Source organism: Psammomys obesus, unplaced genomic scaffold, assembly GCF_907164565.1.
Source record: "Psammomys obesus unplaced genomic scaffold, mPsaObe1.curated_primary_1811, whole genome shotgun sequence".
Taxonomy (NCBI): domain Eukaryota; kingdom Metazoa; phylum Chordata; class Mammalia; order Rodentia; family Muridae; genus Psammomys; species Psammomys obesus.
In genome coordinates, this window is record NW_026596091.1 from 3,989,110 (window position 1) to 4,010,058 (window position 20,949).

Below are 20,949 nucleotides of genomic sequence, written 5' to 3' on the forward strand. Positions count from 1 at the left end.
CAGGGGTGGGTCTCAGGTTGGGCCGGGCACTGGTTGGACAGTCCCTCAATCTCTGCTCTATTTTTTTCCCCTGCATATCTTGTATGTAGCACCTTGCACAAAACTCAAGTCTAAGGGGTTTGAAGATTTCAACATAAACCCAGAAACAGTAAATCTATTCGAAGAGAAAGTGGGAAATCAGACTTAAACTCATTGTCATGGGAGACCACTTTCTGAACAGAACACCAACAGCTCAGGTTCTAAGATCAACAATTAATAAATGAAATCTCATGAAACAGAAAAGTTATTACAAAACAAAAGGCACTGTCAGTAGAACAAAACAATAGCCTACAGCCTAGGAAAAAGACCCTCACCAACCTGACATCCGATAGAGGGCTAATATCCAAAATATATAAAGAACTAAAGAAGTTAAACATTAACAAACCAAACAATCCAATTAAAAAATGGGGTACAGAGCTAAAGAGAGAATTATCAATAGAGGAATCTCGAATGGCCAAGAAGCACTTAAGGAAATGTTCAGCATCCTTAGTCATCAAATGCAAATGCAAATCAAAACGACTCTGAGATTCCATCTTACTCCCATCAGAATGGCTAAGATAAAAAAACCCAAGTGACAGTCTGCTTTCTTATATAACCCAGGACCAGCTGCCCCCACCAATCATCAGCCAAAGAAATGTCCCATAGACGTGTCTATCTGCCAACATGGTGAAGACAATTTTGCAACTGAGGCTTTTTCCTCCATGGTGACTCTAGGTTGACAAAAACTAACCAGCATCTACAGTGATATCAGAAGTTATTAAATAAAATAAATGATGACAGTTAGTTTTGGGAAAGTCTAAAAGTAAGCCTCAAGTTGTCACTGAACATTCTAGCAGCCAGTTCAAGAAAGGAAGGATAACGAGTTAGTTATAAGCTGCACAAGGCTGCAGCTTTAAGACATATCTCCTTTCTTCAGATTAATATATTCATTGCAGACATGATTTCTATAAAGAAATTCCACCTCTGGGATGCTACAGTGTAGATAGAGAAGTACATGACACCGTCTGTGGAGAAGATATTCTGTTATGTCCCTCAGAACAATTTCTAGCACCAAGTGAGGTGCAGATCTGGCTGCAGCTCTCTGAAGGCGGGAAGCCACCGTATGCTTATGGGGTATTTGCAGTCCAGCTCATTTTAGGATAAGACTTCACAGTAGAGACCATAGTACTTGCAGCATTATTCACAATAGCCACAACAGGGAAATAGCCTAAGCTTTAACTGATGGGTGAATGGATAAAGAAAAAAACGTTCATTTGTCACTGAGAATATTGAACATTGCATCTGCAATGGATATTATTTAGCCTTAAAATGCAAGATCATAAAATTTGGTTTTTAAATTTTTGTTTTATTTTATTTTTTAATTTGTGTGAATGTTTTACCAGCTTGTCTGTGCTCTATGTGCCCAAAGGCCAGAAGAGGGCATCATATTTCTCTGGACTGCAGTTACACACAGTTGTGAACCACTGTGTGGGTGCTGGGAATTGAACCTGGGCCCCTCTGGAAGAGCATCCAATATTCTTAACTGTTGGACCATCTCTCCAGCTCTGAGACTATGCCATTTGTAGGCAACATGGGTTAACTGGAGGGTAGCATACAAAGAGAAAAGACCAAACACAGAAAGGCAAATACCACATTATCCTACTTCGACGAGGAAGCACAGATAAGCAAATGGACAGAAGCCCAGCATCAATGTGGGGAAAGTAAGGTGTTTGCCAAAGGCCGAAGAGTTCTGTTATGTAAGACAGGTGAGTTCTAGAGGTCTATTGCAAAGTCTATGCCTGTAGCTAACGACGATGTCAATTTAAAACTGTGCACGTACAGTTTGCAAAGATGGGGGAGAGTGGGTCAGGGTTCTCGTCAAAGTGAAGAAGAGGATGGAGAGAAACAGACGGAAGCAATGAGGGTGCTTACGGGGAGCTAGTCGTGATGGTGTTACAGGCACACTGGGCTTGAAGTGCATTAAGTAAGTTCTGCTTTTGTATGTTAATCATGCCTCAATGAAGTGATTTCTCAAAGTATCAAAAATACAAAATGAAATAAAACTAAAGAACCAATCATTTTTTTTTGCATAAATAAACAACAGGTGACCAATCTTCAATTTTAAAATGAGCAGCATCCACGAGAAATTTGTGTGTGTGTGTGTGTGTGTGTGTGTGTGTAGTGGTAGTAGCAGCCCGGGGAAAAGCCAAATGCTCATCTTGACCCTTATCAAAAGAGTGCAAAAATATTCTTAGTAAGATTCCATATAATTTTAACCTTGAACTTTGAATCTTAATAGAAAATGAGAGTCATTGCAAACATACCCTCCCTCAGGTTAATTGAGTTAATTGGCTAATTGATTGGTATTGGGAAACTTTGGTTTCATAATATCATGTGATCATACTCTGCAAATGTGAATGTAAAATATTGTTTTATGACAACATTGAGGTTTCCTTTCCTTCATGTTAAAAATATCAAAAATTTGCCATTCTTGAACTTAAAAATGAACTCATTTGGCTGGAAGATGCTCCACCGGTCGCATGTTTGCTGGGTAAGCATGAGGACCTGAGCCTGGATGCCCAGAACCCACTGAAAAAGCTGGGCACAAAGGTGCCCTCCTGTAGCCATAGCATTGGAGGAACATAGAAGGCTTCCTAGGGCTCTCTGGCCAGACAGTCCAGCTGACTCAGTGAGAGACCTTGTCTCAAAACAAAAGATAGACAGTGATTGAGGAAGACACCCAATGTCAACCTGTGGCCTACACACACACACACACACACACACACACACACACACACACACACACTGTCAACCTGTAGCCTACACACACACACACACACACACACACACACACACACACACCCTCCGAAATCCCCACAAACATGTAGCCATGTATATAATGCGTAAATGAAAAACTTCACTAATTGAATAATGCCTCATTTCTCAGCCAGCCGGTGGAATGAAGAAAAAATTGTGTTTGCCTTTGTAGCCTCCAGGCTGCAACTGTTAGTATGCACACAGACGGTCCCGTTCCCCTTTGAGAGGACCCGCCCTGTATTATGAGGGTTCCGGATCATATAAGACCTTCAAGAACGTGATGCGGACAGTCCAGCAATGCTAAAAGATTTTCCATCCTGCATCTTTGGGTTCTAATTAGTAACATCCAGACCTGCGGCTTAACAAACTTATTTGGTTTTGAGACAGGATCTTGCTATGTAGCCAAGGCAACGTACAGTTTTTTTTTTTAACGTGTTCAAATTATAACCCTAATTAAGTAATTAAGACTCTGTGCACGTGTGTACATGTGCGTGTTGCACGCACATGAGTGTGAGGGATGCTTATGCTCATGAGTAGAGGCTGGGGCAGGATGTCAGGTGTCTTTCTCTGTCACGTTCCACCTTGTCCTCTTGAGACAGGGTCACTGACTGACTTGGAAACTTGCCATTTGGGCTAGGCTGGCAGGCCAGTGATCTCCATCTTTCTCTGGCTCCCAATGTAGGGTCACAGGCACCCACAAGCCCATTTAGGTGGGCACTGGGGACTTGGCCTCAGGTTCTCATGCCCACATGTCCACTGAGAAATCTCCCCAGTTGGAGAACCATTTCCAAATGAAACAAGACTACAATAATAACAAAAAAAAGCTGGGCGTGGTGGCACATGCCTTTAATCCCAGCACTCGGGGAGGCAGAGGCAGGAGGATCACTGTGAGTTGGAGGCCAGCCTGGTCTACAAAGTGAATCCAGGACAGTCAATGCTACACAGAGAAACCCTGTCTCCAAACAAACAAACAAACAAACAAACAAACAAACAAACAAAAGAAATAAGAGCAAGAGGAAGGAGAGTATTTGTGTACAACACAATTTTGTATTAAAATGCAAGTCAGTAGGCATAAAGATTTAGACCCAAGTCCATAGATTGTGAGTTACCTAAGTTTGGGCTCGGTATAGTCTTAGAGTAAGAGATAAGTCCTGGAACTGCTTTGCAGTATTGGGGATAGGATGATCCAAATGGATTTGCAATTCTCAGAGAACCAAAGCGTGGACACACTTATCTCGTCATAATGCTTACCTGCAATCTCGAACTCCTACAGAGCCATTGGTAACCTTGATGTAACCGTCTGGACACTTGGTTGCAAAGCTAATGGAGCAGGATTGGCACTCTGTCTTGATTGTTAGAAGAGACTTCTTATCACATCTTTTCCCCTGTGCAAATACAGCAAAGAACACCGATTCCTCAGAGCCTTGAAAAATATCTGCTATGGCTGCTTCTCTACCTGCTTCATCTCACTGCAAGTCAGGAATGGCAATGAGGGTGATTGGCATTGACTGGCCTGCTGCTCCCAGTTTGATCTGGAGAGAGTGCTGGAATCAGTGATCAAATGGTAATGTCTGCTATGGCTGTGGGTGAGGACAGGGATACTGCTTACACCACCCCTCAGCTGGAATCTGGAACCCACAAGGGAGGGTAATGTCACTACTCACAGTTATTAAAACGAGGAACCTGAGCTATATTGCAGAGAACCTGTACCAAGTGGCTTAATGCTACAGTGGGTTATTCAAAGCCAATTGTCCATAGATGAGTTATCTTCAGGGATAATATTTCAGAATTGTTTCTACAGGAATATCTGCTGTAGGTCCAGTGCTGTGCTAATTGCTGTGGTGTACAGTTTCTGTTCTAGAGAGATTTGTAGTATTTAGATTTCAATCTAATGAAAAGACAGGTGGCATGAGAGCAAGGCTTTTTTTGTTGTTGTTTATTGCTATAGCCTGAGCCCCTAGAACGCTGCCTGACACATGGTGATATCCAGAAAATATATGTTGATTAAATTAACCCATTGGGGACATCAGACAGGCATCCTAGGAACAGCTATTTGGCAGCATAAGGTGGCCCAGAACTAACTGTGAAAGACCCCAGCCTCACACTAAGTTAAACATGGCTAATGCCATTTTGTGAGACACCACTGTTTTGTAAAACTCTGAAGGCCAGATGAGAAACTGGAAAATTACTGAAAAATCCTAGCTGTGTCACCCACTTGGGATATCTGTGGTCAGGCTGCCCCAGTCATACTAAAAACAGTTTGTGTTAATCACTCTCATAGATATCTGTGAGACTGTTTCAGCTAAGATAGGGAAAACAAAATAACAGGTGGCAGGCCACGTCAAGGGGTCATCCTACCCCCCTTGACCACCCAGTTCCTGGAATCTTGGTGCCCCTGCCAAACTTTGACGCAAATTGTGGTCTCGTGTAAACGTACCAATCAGCCCCCTGTAACCATGCCCTCTCGCTTCTGTACCAGTGCTTCTGCCTCTAAAACCCTATAAAAACCCCAGCTTCCCATCTAGGGGGCGCGCAGGGTCCTCTCGAGTGACCTTGCTGCCCCGAGTACTCGTGAATCAAAATAAAAGCCTCTTGCTGTTTGCATCCGAATGGACTCGTTGTTCTTTGGGAGGGGGTCTCTCTGACGGAAGATACCCTCCGGGGATCTTTCAACTGCTTAAATGAATGATACAGGCAGACTCTGGTCCCTGTTGCTCCTGACCCTCCTGGATAGACATCCCCCCGCCCCCCGCCACCGCAAGTCTTTCAAGCTTCCTTAATCTGTCCATCAAATTTGGTCTGCAAAAGGCAGACTAAGCTTCAGAGCCCAGGGTGGAGTGTGGGTCAAATTCTACATCTTGTGTAGTGTACAGCCCTGAAAGAGTCCCTACTCCTTGTTATTAGCTGTAAAAGGGAGACGGTGGTAGCGACTTCTACAACGGGCCAGCTGCAAGCTACCTGGCAGTGTCCAGAGGAGTGTAGTAATAGATGGTGGCTCCTGGAACTCCTCTTTATCCTACCTCTGAACCTGACGATGCTCTGACCTTGCAGGAATGTTCGGTCCCCTACCCTAGGCTAACCTCGATCCCCCAAGGGCCTGCGGTCACCACCTCATCTACAAAACCATCATTCTTTCTTTCCTTTGCTCACATTCAAGTCCTCCAGAAGACTGTTATGTTTTTGTTTTTGAGAGAGGGTCCTGAGCAGCCACACTCCCTGTCAAATATGCCAAATGTCAAATGTCAAATGTGGCCAAAGATGAGCTTGAACTTCTGAGCCTCATGCTGCCACCTCCCAAGCGCTGGGTGTGCTCCATCGCGGGGAGCCCACGCAGACGCGGGGATAGAACCCAGGGTCCTGCGAATGCCAGGCGAACACATTACCAACTGAGCTACAACCCTAGGACCCCAGATGTTATCTCTGCTCTCTATTTAAGAATTTAAGAGCGTGGCAGTAGAGGGCCACGCTCATATCTCTTTGTCATCCTGGCAGCCCAGTGCTGTTCAGGTGTGGGGGAGATTTCATCATCGCCTCTCTGTTCATCAGAATACGTAAAGTCTGCAGAGGGAGGAACCTTCCACTCACAGAATTTCAAATCAAGTGTCACCTGATTTTCTTTGCTCCAGAGGGCTGGGCAAGGGTCACCATTCTTATTGCAGAGGTGGAGGGGCCGAGGATTGCAGATAGTTTGGAATATGACTTGCCCAAGGTCACATATAAGTTTTGACCCCTTGATTAGCCCTTTCTTCAAGCACCCAAGTGGCACAGAGAAAAACAGTCTCTAGTTTTAGTAGAAGCTTTCATTTGATCGTGGAGGACCAAAGGGCCCCTGGCTTTTACTTGAAGAATGATGCAAAACTCCCTTTAACTGTTGTGGCATGATTCAACTTTTCTAAAAGCAGGGTTTCATTTACACTGGAGTTTCTCAGCGGATAGATGGATGAGTTGATGTCATGTTAAAGTTTCCTTCTTAATATGACCAATTTAACTCTCTTTTAAATAAATTCTTTGCCCTGGGGATATGGCTCAGTTCATAGAGTATTTTCACTGGCAAGTACAAAGCCCTGGGTTCAATCCCCAACACTGAATAAAATCATGAGTTTGTGATTCAGGTCTGTAATTATTTCACCCAGGAGGTAGAGACAAGAGAATCAGACATTCAAGGTCATCCTTACTACATAGTAAGTTAACATGACACACACACACACACACACACACACACACACACACACACCAGTATATATATTTATCTCTGACACCTCTCTCTCTCTCTCTCTCTCTCTCTCTCTCTCTCTCTCTATATATATATATATATATATATATATTACTGTTTTCAAATGGAATGACTATTTTTATAAACTTAGACAAATGGAAAAAACATACTCAGCTTTGAACAGTGGTCAAGGCCAAGTGCCAGCACAGAAGCAACCCTCCATGCTGAAGATAACGGGGCCAGCAGTCCCTCCCATTTGCAGAGCCCTGCCTGGGGAAGCAACTGAAGCTTAGAGGGAATACTTGCTTGGGTTTGAATGGCTATGTAGTGAGCAGCCCTGTGGCCTGTCCTCTGCAATACTGCGAAGTAGCATGTACCCCTCTCTAACTTCTTGGCCGGAGAGGTACCCATCATGCTGTCTGCCACCTTCTTAGGAAAGTGCCCTCCCAGCACAGCTGGAGTGGATTCGCTGCCACAGTGGCAGCTCTGTCTGGTGCTGAGATACAAAACTCCAAACACCTCTTAAATAGACTCATACTGGGATGGCACCTTGTGAGCTTCTGTGGGGTCCTTTGTATTGATGCACTGAAGGAGGTCTAAAAGGAAGTTCGCTGTGGTCCTCTCACCACAGCCCCGAGGAAGACAGGAGGCATGTGTGAGTGCATGATGGGTTTTGGAAATGTTGCTGGTGCTTCCTGTCATCAACAAGGACATCACCTATCTACCCTGGAATTCCCCTGGGCACATTCCCACAGCCTTGCTTGATTTCTACATTTGGGAAGATGGTATGGTAGGTACTGACAGTGACAAAGGCATTCCAAACAAAACCAGGACACGCAGCTCTGCCCGGGAAAGAGAAACATCCAGCACTGGAATCAGATTCCAGCTGCAGAGACAGAAACAGCAGACAAGAAACAGCCAACTCATCCAGTCCCAAGACAGCATCACTTTTCTCCTGACTTTTATGAAGTCCAGGCAGAGCTTTTGGCCCCAAGATTATATTGGAAAACAAACAAAACAAACAAACAAATAAACAAACATCCAGAGCACATTGTCAAAGTGAACAAGTAAAAACTCGGGAGTACTGATCTTACCTGTCCAGGGGCTTCAGCTAGGGTGCAGCTGCTTCGTGCAACCAACCCCAGGAAGAGTGGGATTAAAGGCAGCAGCATGCTGAGGAAATGCTTGAGCCTTCCCATGCCAGGCTCCCTTAGGGTGATCTCTTTCAGCTCACTTTGATGAGTGCCTGGAGAATTCTTTAATATGTCTGTGTCTACCTTTAAATCCTTTCCTTTCTCTGGTTAGAAAGGAAAGGTAGCTGGGGCCCGACTGATTGTCTACAGGAGTTGGGTACTCTGAGCTGTATATAAATCCTAGTTGATGACAGGATTTCCTGAAGGGGCTGAGGCAGAGGTCTGACCCAGGATTTCTGTGCCTTGCGGAACTCCCAGGAATGGGTCTCCCTCCTGTCACTGTGCCCACTCTGCACTGGACTTGCCTGCTGCCCTTTCCACCTTTCACCATAGAGCACCCTGAGCCTTTTTGTTCCAACATACAGGTTCAGATTTTCTATAGGGAGAATTGGCTGGGGTGCCCATCACTGTGCATAGTCCCAGGCATTGAGAGAATGTTCCAGAAGACTGGTCCTTGTCTTGGAAGAGGGTGGTGTCTGCATCTTCCTGTGGTTGTCAAAATTCATGTTGGTGCCAACAGTTGGGGTTCCGGATCACTTTTCCTTCCCTTCAAGGTTATTCAAGTAGTGAGTGACTGAGCCTCTTCCTCTAATCCAGCCCTTTGAGCTAAATCCAATACCATCTCTTTCAGGAACACTTTCTCTCCTGTTCCTTCTGAATTTTGTATACTGTATCACAAAAACCCAGTCACGCATACCACAGTCTGTCCATCTGTCTGCCTGCCTCCCTCCTATGCCAGTTGTGAAGTTTTTGAGAGCAGTGGTGCAGCGTTCTTTTCTGCACTGCCTGAAGCCTAGAGCAGAAGCCCAGGCTTGAAACACCCTGGAAACCCACCATGTTCTAGCCCTCTCAGTGATTGGCTTGCTGAGTCTCTCCAAACTTGCTGAAATAGTAAAGGTGTCCCCCTAGGTTTACAGATACAGAAACTGAGTCAGAGAAGTGATGGGCTATGCTATTTTTTTTCTTCCAATTTGACACATGCTAGAGTCATAGGGGAACAGGGAAACTTAACTGAGAAAATGGCTCTAATGGACTGACCTGTAGGCAAGTCTTTGGGACATTTTCTTGGTTAGTGATTGATGTGTGAGAGACCAGCCCACTGTGGGCGATGCCAGCCCTGAGTGGGTGGTCCTGGGTTGTTTAAGAAAGCAGGCTGAGTGAGCCAGGAAGAGCAAGCCAGTGGGCAGTGGTCCTCCGAGGCCTCTGCATCAGCTCGCACCGTCAAGTCCCTGCCCTGACAGCCTTTTATGACGGACTGTAAACTGTAAGGTGAAATAGACCTTTCCTCCTGGAAGCTGGTTCTGGTCACGGGTTATCAAGGTAGGGAAAGCAAACTAGGATAGTCACTGTCTTGGCTTTGTAGCTGGTGCATGGCTAACTGAGCACTGAACTGGGCTCCAGAGACAATGCTGTTCCCCACTGCCTTCTGCTTCTTCCTCACACACTAATGAATGAATGAATAGGTGGATCTCTAGACCTGTTGGTGACCATGGGGGACCTAAGTCAGACTCAGAATAGGAGGGATGATGTAGTGAAAAATATTATAAGACTGTGTTTTCATTTTGACCCCATGTGTGGGGTATGGGCTGCTTCAGATTGCCCACAGCAGCTGATATGATTTGCCTTGTGCTCTAGCAAGGGTGTGATTTTGTCAGCTGCAGATAGTTACTGTGATCGTGTGGTGCTTGGAATTCTGGGGAGTCTTCAGAGGATACATATAAGGTAGGACCATAAGAGGTTGTTTGTTGTTGGTGGTGGTTGGTTGCTGATGGTCGAGGTTTAAGTAGTTGTGTGCTAAGAAACAAGAAGAAGGAATTAGATAAGGACAAAGATTAAACTTTCCCCAAGGAACTTGATGTCACTAATCAGCAAGAAATAGTCTAATGATAATGTCGCTCCCTTTCCCCTCAATCCTTTTTTTCTCTCTTACATACTTGAGGGGTTGAAATGCTAGGAAAAGGTTGGAGAAGGGCAAAAGAAAGAAGAACCCACAAAGTCTGGTTAGAGGGCTCATCTGGGCTCATCCACAAATAGGACACTGAGTTAACCTGGAGACTCTTGCAATAGATTTGGCTACATGGACTTTCCCTACAAGGCTTCTCCCTGAGCTTTTAAAACATCATATCAAGCTTAAGCCACCAGAGAACTTTCTAGTTTAGACCCTTTGGAGCCAAATAGAGGTCTAAATGGTAAGAAATGGGGAGTCATGGTTATCCATGTCTCAGTGAATCTCCACGTGGCTGCTCACTAGAATTCCCAGGGGAATCTTAAAAACTACAAGTGTTCAGTGTTTCCCCCAGAGAAGCCACCTCCGAGCTCCTGGGAGAGGAGAACGGGTAAGGATTTTTTGAGTCTTCCTGGTTGATTTCATTGGCATTGGACTATTATTTGAGGAGAAAATTTAATACCAATGAGAGTCTGAAGGCCACTTGTCATGGCAGCCACGTTCCCTCAGCTAACATACCAGAGAGCTAGGTCTGTCGGAAGTCTCTTTCTGATACCTTTTCTTTCTGAAGGGTGTGAAGAATGTATCTGAGGCTTAGAATGGGCTCAGTTCCAAGTGAAGTCATCACTCGAGCCCACAGGATCATTTTCTAGGCACTGTCTAGTTCTGGGAGATGGTATAGGCATGCTGGAAAAGAATGCCCTCACCAGGTGACCTGGGGAAGTGTTTTTCTTGGGTTGACTGTAGTTGTTATGCCAGTTGAAGGTTTTATCCCTACAGCAGAGCAGCATCAGGAATGAAGCAGAAACAGTTCAACCTTGAGGAAGTTTCTAGACCTTTGGGACAGAGGGTTTTTTTTTTTTTTCTTTCATAATTCTGTCAGTGACCTCCAGATCAGATGCTCTCATGGTCTGTCTTAGGTGAAAATGCTGTTAGACTTTATCAGGCAGATATTTTAATTTTTAAGCCATCAGAAGGTAGAGTTAGCCTGTTTGGACCCTGTGTACGAACTTCAGCATCCAAGGCATTGAAACACTGCCCACGTGGGATTGTGCAGTAATTGTGTGCATAGCTGTGCTAATCTTGTTTTGGTGTGCTCTTTTGAGTGCTGTGAACATCAGTCCCTCAACTTATTTCAAGTCCCTGTCATCTTGTTCTCCAAGATGCCTGGAGCTCACAAGCAGCTCTGAGCACCCCACACATGGACGGTGGTCGGTCATCTCCAGTACTGATTGCACAGACCTTGTGCAATCTCCACTCTGCCTGTTGTAGCTCTGAGAGCCTGGGATTTCCCCCGCACAGGGCTGCTACCATTCTGCTGATGAGTGTTTCCCCTCCTGGGCAGTGTTGAGGTTTTTCCTACTGCACTTTCTATCCCCTTTTGCAGATTGTTGTAATCTCTACACAAGCCTTTAACCCTCACCACCTCATCTATTTTCTGGATAGTCAAGTGCTGTTCCTAGACTCTATTTAACTGGAAACTGGCTTCCCTACTCCAAGGGACTCGCCTGTTTTTTCCTGAGACTTTCTGGATGGGGACTCACCTCCTTTGAACCCCTGCCAGCTGTCTTTTGTAGTAGTAAAATAAGAGGGCATAGTTTTTATCTTAGGTGACAGGAGGAATCTCTTCTTGTCATATGGAAAAGGGAAAAAGTGTAGTATTGTCAGTGGGGACCAGGATAGGATGTTGGCCTGGAAGCTTCCTGGGAAATGACATTGAGTGAATGTCATTGAGTGTGGCTATTGGGTTCTGGGTTGCTGAGTCTAACTGTTAGCATTTAGGTGTTCTTGTATGTGTATTACTGATTTTTCAATGTTTGTAGTCATCTTGTGCAATAAAGTATTTTACTTGCATGTGCTGTGAGTATGATTCAAGGAAAAGGAATTATCACTATGACCATCACCACTACCACCATCCTGATAATTATCATTATCATCACCACCACCTATCACCATCATCATCACCATCATCATCCCCATCATCATCCCCATCCTCCTTCTCATCATCATGGTAAACTCACTCACAGCTTTCATCACATGCTAATACTGTTCTAATTGTGAACTCATTTATTGAGCTCAACTTCCAAATGAGCTTGATCTAATTTTTAATTTAATACATTTAGATATTTACTTAAACACAAGTAACTAAATTTAACTTACTGAGTATTCACAGGAAGCCCAGTGTATAGCATTCCTATTATTTCCGTTTTGCAGATGAGAGACTGAGACAGAGCAGTTATGTATCTTATTTGGAGTCACTATGGTGAGGCGTGAGTAGGGCTCTGGATTGAAGCAGTATGGACTCAGAGATTTTTAATTAATTGATTGATTAATTTTCACTTTACATCCTGATCATAGCATTCTCCCTTCTCTTCTCCCAGTCCCACCCTTTCTCCCCCTTCCCCTGTTTCTCAAAAAAGGGGAGCCACCCTCCACTACCAACTCAGCCCAGCACATCAAGTTACATCAGGACTGAGTGCACCCTCCTTTCCTGTGCCCTGGTGATGTAGTCCTGCCAGGAGGAAGTGATTGAAAAGCAGTCGGCAGAGTCCATGTCAGGGACAGCCCTGCTCACCTTACTAGGGAACCCACATGAAGACCAAGCTACCCATTGGGTACGTCTGTGTAGGGGCCTAGGTCCAGTCCATGCATGGTCCTTGGTTGGTGCTTCAGTCTTTGCAAGCACTCTGAGTCATGGTTAGTTGGCATTGTGGGTCTTCTTGTGGAGCTCCTGGCCCCTCTGGGTCCTTCTAACCCCCCCCCCCCCAAGACTCCCTGCACTTCTCCTAGTGTTTGGTTGTGTGAACTCAGAGATTTATCCTGAGGCAACACTCAGTTTGCTTTTTGCCCATGCATTTGGACCAGGTCCTTTCGGACATTGAGAAATGGCCACAGGATTGTGTGATAGAACAAACTCCACTGTCCACATGAGGATCTAAAATATCTTCTGCTTTGTAGGAAAGGAAACTTCATAAATTGAGTCCTTGAGGTTAATTCTTGGATTAAGTTGTGTCTTAATTCTCAGCAGCTTTTGCTAAACCAAGGAATAAAAACACCTGAACATAGCAGCCAAATGTCAAACCTTCTTGGGCATCTCTTTAGAAAACTGACAAAGCTGGGCCAGCTCTGCTGGTGAGGTGTTTGCCTTGCAAGTATGAAGATCCTGGAGAGTTTCACTCCCAGTACCTATAAAAACAAAACTCAGGCGCAGTGCTCCTGCTTGAGAGCCCAGGTCGGGGAGGCAGAAATGAAAGGATTCCTAGGGCTTGCTGGCCTGCCCTAGCATAATGATGAACTCCAGTCCAGGAAGAGGTCCTGGATCAACAGATGAGAGCAAACGAAATACAAGGTGGATGGCACCCAGGAATTACATTCAAGACTTTATCCTCGGATTTCTCTCCTCTCTCTCTCTCTCTCTCTCTCTCTCTCTCTCTCTCTCTCTCTCTCTCACACACACACACACACACAAAGAAAGTAGAAAAAGTTACCTCACCATGTAGTTTCAGCAGATCTCACCGTTTCTAAAACAATCCCAGAAGTCAGCAGTGCTTTGGCAAGCACTGTGGCCAGAAGCGCTAACAACATAAGTTCTCAGCTTTCCACAAGAGTTAGTAACATCAGGAACTCTTTCGACATGGTGCCCATCCTACCAGGACCATTCCATAACGTCTGTGGTAGATTCTGGCTAGGGTAGGACGCTCGGAATCCACACGCAGTTTTCAGAATTTCCGCACAGGATTTCAGGCAGCACTGAGGGACCCTCCCAGCAGGAGGGGTGGGTATACCCTCTCTCCCTGTAGTTGAGTAGACTGCTGGTTGAGTAGGCCTTACCAATGCATCCAGTGTTGCTAAAGATCTTGGCGTCAGTTCAGCTGGGAGTTCTTTCTGCCTACTCATTATGCAGGATTTTTGGCACCAGAACATCTTGGCCAGAGTATGAAACATTCTTCTCTTCTCCTTCAAATCTGATTGTAACACTGAAACAAAATGACTTCTTATATTCTAAATACAGACTTTATTAAAAAAAAATTCACATTTCTCCTTAAAGTTTTTTATGCTGATCTACTGATTGATATTGCATTGTTTTTCTTTGTCCATCTTCCTCCCAGCTTTGGGTAAGAATATCTTGTGTTTTTATAAATCAAAAGGTATATCACGTTAACCTGAGAATAGTCCATAGTTTTCCATTTTGCTTTGAAATCATCTTTGTACAAAGACTTTTTATTCGAGGTGAAAATCCAAATAACATTTTGTTTGGCTGATATATGTAGGAACTTTCCTGAATATAATTTACTCTGATTATGTAGATGTTTTTAATCCATGTATTCATTGGGTAAACATAGAATGCTACACGTTCTTCTGGCTTCTGAGAACATTAGAGCCAGACTGACCTGTTTATTGTTTATTGTAGCTTCTAGTACGCTTGTGTTTATATTGTCTCACTTAAATATTATTACAATTTTGGAGAATAGTATGGATGAGGCGTTTGATCTCAGCTGGGTGGGTATGACGATGGATGATTTGTTCATGGTCAGTAGGGGGTGTGAAGTTGCAGTAGTGCCCTGCCCTTCATTTTACTCGGTCAGGCTCTCTGCTCACTTAGGCAGCCCAGCACTCTAGTGTCTGCTGTTTAAGTTAAGAATGATCTGTGGCATATCTAATTCAGTTATTGAAAAGCTTATGTACACCGGCTGCTGTCTCTTCATCGTCATACCGAGGCATAGCCACAGAGGCTCTCTGGTTGATACTGAACATGCCTGATACACACTTGCTATCTGAGGTCAGCTTGGCCTGCACAGAGAGCTGCTGGCTAGCTAGGCAACATGCTGAGACGCTACCTCAAAACAGCAGCTATGGTAGGGTTCTTCTCGTCAGTGCGTGTCAGACTGAAATGATGACTCACCCACACCCAGTCTACTTGTTTTGTCACTTTATGTAGAAAGGTATATAGCCTATATAGGCTTATCCAGTATGTGACTTATGGGTTGTAAGTGACTGAGGATAGCTATGAATTCAGCTCAACACACTTTTGTGATGTAGCTGAAGGTGACATGGAATTCCTGAGCTTTGTGTTTTTTCCTCCAGAGCAGGTGGGATTTGTAAGTGTGTGTCACCTTGTGGTGTTTATACTGATGTTCCCCTTTCAAGTCATGTGGAATTGCTTCAACCCCTCAAAATTACATTATCAAAGGAGAGGCAGAAACCTCCTAGGATTTGCCTGTTTTGCCTTTTAGGCAGCGCATGGGCCCCAGTGTGCATCCTATGGGAAACATGAGCATTCCAGCCGAAACTGGTAGACTCTGGAGTTCCAGGATGTGATACCTCATAACGGCCTTTGAAAAATACAAATAAGGGGCTGGGGAGGTGGCTCAGAGGTTAGGAGCACTAGCTGCTCTTTCAGAGGATCTGGGTTCAATTCCCAGCAACCAAAAGGTGGCTCACAACTGTCTGTAATTCCAGTTCCCAGTGATTCAACATCCTTGCACACACATACATGCAGGCAAAATATCAGTGCATATAAAATTAAAGTAAATAAATTCTATAAAACACAGTCCCCCAAGAAATGGTACTGAACTGAAATGAATGAACTGAAAAGTGAATGAAATGAACTGAAATGGAATGAACTGAAAAAATGTCTCTGTGTGAAGATGTAAAGAGTAGAATAGTTTTTAATAACATTTGGAGTTAAATGGATCGTACTCAGATGTGGGTGATGCCTCCTGCATCTTTGCCTATGTCTGGCCCTATGCTTGCGTAGTCCCTTAGCATGGTACTCTGCCCTAGTAAATCAATGCTCCAGGTGCTGACATGGCTATAGGATTTCCTGGACACTCATCAGATCCCGGGTTTTGAGGAGTCAGCTTCCCTGAGCAGGGGATGTGTCCAACACGTATCTCCTTGCCCTCAAGGTCCTTTCCTTTTCCTCTGTTTAGATATTTTCACACAGCAAACCTCATGTGTGTGTGTGTGTGTGTGTGTGTGTGTGTGTGTGTGTGTGATATCTGTTTATCCTTTTTCTCAAGGCCATTCAGCTGATCTTGCTATAGACAAAACTGTAATGCAGGCAAAGTTTCAACTCCTCCTCTTGATATCCCTTTCTGTATTTTTCCCTTCCTATTCATGCAGTCATTTAATCAAGCAGTAGACAGTGGGCAATCAGCTATTCCCACAACACCTTTCTGGTGTGCATGCTATTCTGTGGCAGACAGGGATTATTCAATATGTAGGAATAGTGAATCCTTACCATCTAGTTTCTCCAGTGTTTTTCTTTTTTCCCTTTCCTGTAAGACAAAGTCTCATATATCCCGGGAGGGTCTTTCACTCATCCTCCTGATCCACCCAAGTCTGGGATTACAGGTAGGCACTGCCATAAGCAGCTCATATAATTTTTGTTTATATTCTTCTTTTTCTCTGTCAGAAACATCAGCGGTTGCCATCGGGTCTACCATCAACTGGTAGAATCCTATCGTGAATCCAGTCACTTCTTTCTGTCTCCACCATCTTTCCTCGGATAAGGCCATCAGGACTGCTCGCCTATGCTATTGTAGTCACATCCTACTTGGTCTCCCTCCACCCTCTACAACCCTCCTACAAAGAGCACTCAGGGCTCTCTTCTACAGACAACACGAAGGACCAAGTGTGCGTGGAGTTAAGTGCTGGCTGTAACAACCTGTCTCTCTGCTCTTCTCTCAGATCTCATCCTGAAGTGTCTAGAGTCCACTCTATTGTATCAATTCCTCCTTCATCTTCTGTATGGATTCACTCCTCCAAGGTGAGTCCCACTCATCTTTGACATTTTCACTAGTCGTTTCCTGTGCTTGAAATACTTTCCCTGCCTGGAGGGCTCTTACCTCTGAATGTTCACCAATTGACTCTCAGTCTTCTCTGTCATCAGTTTCCATTTAATTGTCACCTTCATTAGAGAAACCTTACACACAAGCTGGTGCTGGCATTGTGCTGCTCCACTTTAGCTCCAAGCATGAAACCTGTTTCATGAGTTAGTGCCATGTTTGTTGGCACCTGTCTTTCCACACTGGAGCATCAGGTCTAGGGCACACCTTTGTGCCTGTCCTCTCTTAGCACCTCGCCAGTTGGTGTTGTGAATGAGTTTCCACACAGTTGTTGTGTGTTCTGCCATTTACACTGTACTATTTAATTCCCTTGAAATTCTCACAGGCAATATACTATTATATCTTTGTGTTACAAATCAGAAAGCTGAGGTAAGTAGAGGTCTCCAAGCAGGCCAGCTGCACTACTGGTGGATCAGTCAAGTAGAAGGAAGTCTGGTATCTACATAACCCAGGGACAGGCCCATTTACTAGCTAGGAGCCTATCCATTAGAGCAAGAAATAAACTCTTAATGCATTAAAGCCACAGATTTTTCTATTTGACTCTTTTTATTATAAATTGTCCTGATGAATGGATGGAATACAGTATCAGCCAATCTGGGACTTGGAACAGGATCATCAGGATAGCTAAGAATGGGGAAGAGTTGGTTTCTTAGAGAACATTCAGGTTAGTACAAGGGAATGAAGAAGATGCCATGCTGCCCACAGTGAATGTTGAGGGAAGATCCTGACTGAAGATTTTCGCTCTAAATCTCTCAGTCAAGAACATGGCCGAGTGCTGATCCTATTGCTGAGTCAATCTTCCAACAACTGGTCTACCACTCCATTGTTCATTCAACTGTCTTTTTATTTTTATTTTTTTTAAATAAGGTCTTGTTATGTAGCACTGGAAGATGTGGAATTCACTATGGAGCCAAGCCTCAGATTTGTGATGATCTGATTTGGCATCAGATTTGCAATGATCCTCTTGTATCAACCTCTCAAGTGCTGGGATTACAGCCTCTGCTATCAGACTCAATTCATTCATCTGGTCTTGCTCATGGGCCCTGTGCCCTTGACAATATGCTAAATTCTTACAGATGTGTGTGGAGATCAAAGATGAAGCTAGGCCCACCTCAAGCCATCAAGGATGGCTGAGCATACACTGTTAGACTCGGGGACTATGGTAGAAGTTTTAGCTCACAATTGTGATAAAATCCAGGAGTGCAGTCTATTCTAAATTCTAAACCAGCTTTTGTCCTAGTTCTACTCTTTAAGTGCTGATGGATCTCTTAATGTTGAGGACCACCTTCTCATTATACCGAAGAGCTCAGGATTGAGAACTATGTGCGCCTGTTTTCTTTGTTCTTCCAGAGACAAGTACATCCTTTAGTCTTTGACTATCTTCTTTCTCCCTTACTCTCCATTCCTCATAAGATCTCAATGCAAAATCCGATGTACATTCAGCAGTTACCAGCTTCCCCTCTCTAGTTTGAATAGAACATTGGGACCCTTGGAGCTTACTGTTAGAAACCCAGTATTATTATCTGATTTCCAAGCAATATTTATGCCCCATTCATTCCCAACAATGGTTCGAACAATTCTCTGCGACAATAACAAAGCTGACATACCAGTATGAAGTAGTCGTGACTTTATAAAGCCTTGAGGTCAGCGACAACAATCAGCTGTTTTCCATTTCTTCACTTACACCGTCACTTCATTTTTGCAGCAAACAAACAAATGGACAAAGAGACAAACGTTAACTTGTTCACTGGTGACATACTCCGTGTAAGATGCTGTTGTAAACTTGCTGAATTCTCATTAGACTTCAGCAAGCTTTCTCCGTAAAGGACCAGAAGGTAAAATCATTGGCTTTATAGGGCATAAGTGTATCTGGAAGCTACGTCATGTTTTTTGTAACATGATTAACAACTATAGGAAATGTGAAAATAAATGAGTGGGTTGTATCAATAAAACTATTTACAAAATAGATGATGGGCAGTCTTTTCCATGTGGGTGTTAATTTGTACACTTTTGCTTTAGCTAAATTCTGGCCATATATTATCTCACTTCCCTATAAGCTTCATTTTCATTTTCCTCTTAAAGTTGCATTCCAGAGGCCAGGCATGAAGCCACAGAGCTTTAATCTCTGTATTCACAAGGTAGATACAGGCAGATTTCTATGAGTCTGAGGCCAGCCTGGTCTACAAAAAGAGTTCCAGGCCAGTCAGGACAATTAGTGAGGCCCTGTCTCAACAACAACAACAAAAAGAGTTTCAGAACAGAAATGAGTGGGGTAATCAAATCGGTGCTGTTGATTGGTTTTTATCTCCGTGAGTACGGTGGTTTATTTTCATACTCAGCAATACTAGCAATGTTCTGAACAGCAACAGTAACAGTTGCTAGAAGTGATATATCATCTGCAAGTCGCTGTTCAAATCGCTTTCAGGTTACAACTCATTTTCTCTGAGTCGTTAGGGAAAAGGATGAAAACATAATAAAGAGGAGATTCAGTTAAAAGTTATTCAAAAATTGTTTTGGGTGTTTTCCTGTATTACAAATACTCTGATAACTTAAATAATACCCAATGTTTGCTGAGCTCAAACATTAGGGGATACAATCCTGAGAGTCTCTCATGTATTGTTTAGCTCAGATTTCTGGTGGTCCTTTGCAAAAGATGTGGTTTTTCTATGCATTTTACAGCTGAGAAATTGAAGTTTAAAGTAATTCAGAAACTTCCCCGCCTAGCACATGTGGAGTTGAGACTGGCTTAGGTCTGCAAAGTGGATGTTCTATTTGCCATACTCTTTTGTTTGGAAAGAAGAAGATGAACAAAATGCACCTGTCAGGAAAGTGGGTTTTACTATGATTGTGCTTATTTTAAACTATTTTTGCTAATGGCCCAGCATCCTCAGATGGCAGAACCCAAGAATCTCAAGTGTCTGGGGCTTTGGCAACGTGGTGACTGTCACTCTCACACACAGTGTCCTAGAGGCCTCATTAAATCAGCAGTACAATAGGATGTGTTGAAACATTAAGTGCAGCTGTACCGCAGAGGAATGTCGCCTGTGGGACGCAGGCCCTGGCCTTTATTGGGTGGGGCTGAGGTGGCTCGGGCAGAGGGCACACCGTGCCTTCCATCCCTGGAATGTGGCCGGCAGCTGACAACCACCCTGCTTGTCTGGGAAGGGGTGGCCTTAACCATAGATTAGGTCTTGAAAGCTGCCTCTTTGCATGCCTTTTTGTTGTGAGGCTCAAAAGAGTCGCTCAGCTGGCGTAATTGCTGTCAACAAAAGGAAGCAGTCTTTGAACAGGGCAGGAGTGGGTTCCCCGGGAGGTGTGGGGCGTTTGTGTGTGTATTCCGCCAGACTCTGTAAGTGGGTTGTACTGGGTCATGCACACATTTTGAAGACGTCTCTGCCTCCATGGAGACACACCTTTTGTGGACTCTCTCTCTGGTGAAGTATGTTGAGTATGCACACACTAGAAGGGCTTTCTCTTTCAGAGTGCTACAAACACAAGTTGGTCCCAAACAATTTCTTTTCTAGATGCTCTAACAAAGACTGTCAGAGAAACAGTGGGAATTTCTATGATCACTTTTGAGAAAAATCAGAGTTTGAGAGTTGATTCTGTCCTATGTAATGCTGGATTGGGTGTTTCTACTGTTGGAGCCCTGGAGCCTTTGTCTGTTGAATAATGGGGTGGATCACAATACATTTTACTGTCAGTTCTAAGCTTTATGCCTGCATGTAAATGAGCTCTTCATGAAGAAAGAGAAAGCATCTCTCCTTGATCTACCAAGACCTACAGATTAACACTGGCCTTAACCTTGGGACAGATGTGAGTGAGAAAGAAACCCAGTTCTTCTTAGTCACAGACCTGCTGTTATCTTCCTTCCTTCCTTCCTTCCTTCCTTCCTTCCTTCCTTCCTTCCTT

The 20,949-nt window shown here is 44.0% G+C and overlaps 1 protein-coding gene across 3 annotated transcripts in view; it reads right to left on the bottom strand.

The window, feature by feature from the left end:
* Window positions 1-8,361, bottom strand: part of Stab2 (stabilin 2) — a 168,495-nt gene extending 160,134 nt beyond the window's left edge. For all 3 annotated transcript variants that reach the window (XM_055627757.1, XM_055627756.1, XM_055627755.1), the window contains exons 1-2: window positions 8,143-8,361; window positions 4,087-4,220 (exon numbers count right to left, since the gene is read on the bottom strand). In XM_055627757.1, coding sequence (XP_055483732.1) covers window positions 4,087-4,220; window positions 8,143-8,247 — 239 coding nt within the window. In that variant the 5' untranslated portion in view covers window positions 8,248-8,361. The remainder of the gene's footprint in view (window positions 1-4,086; window positions 4,221-8,142) is intronic.
* Between the last annotated feature and the right edge of the window lie 12,588 nt (window positions 8,362-20,949).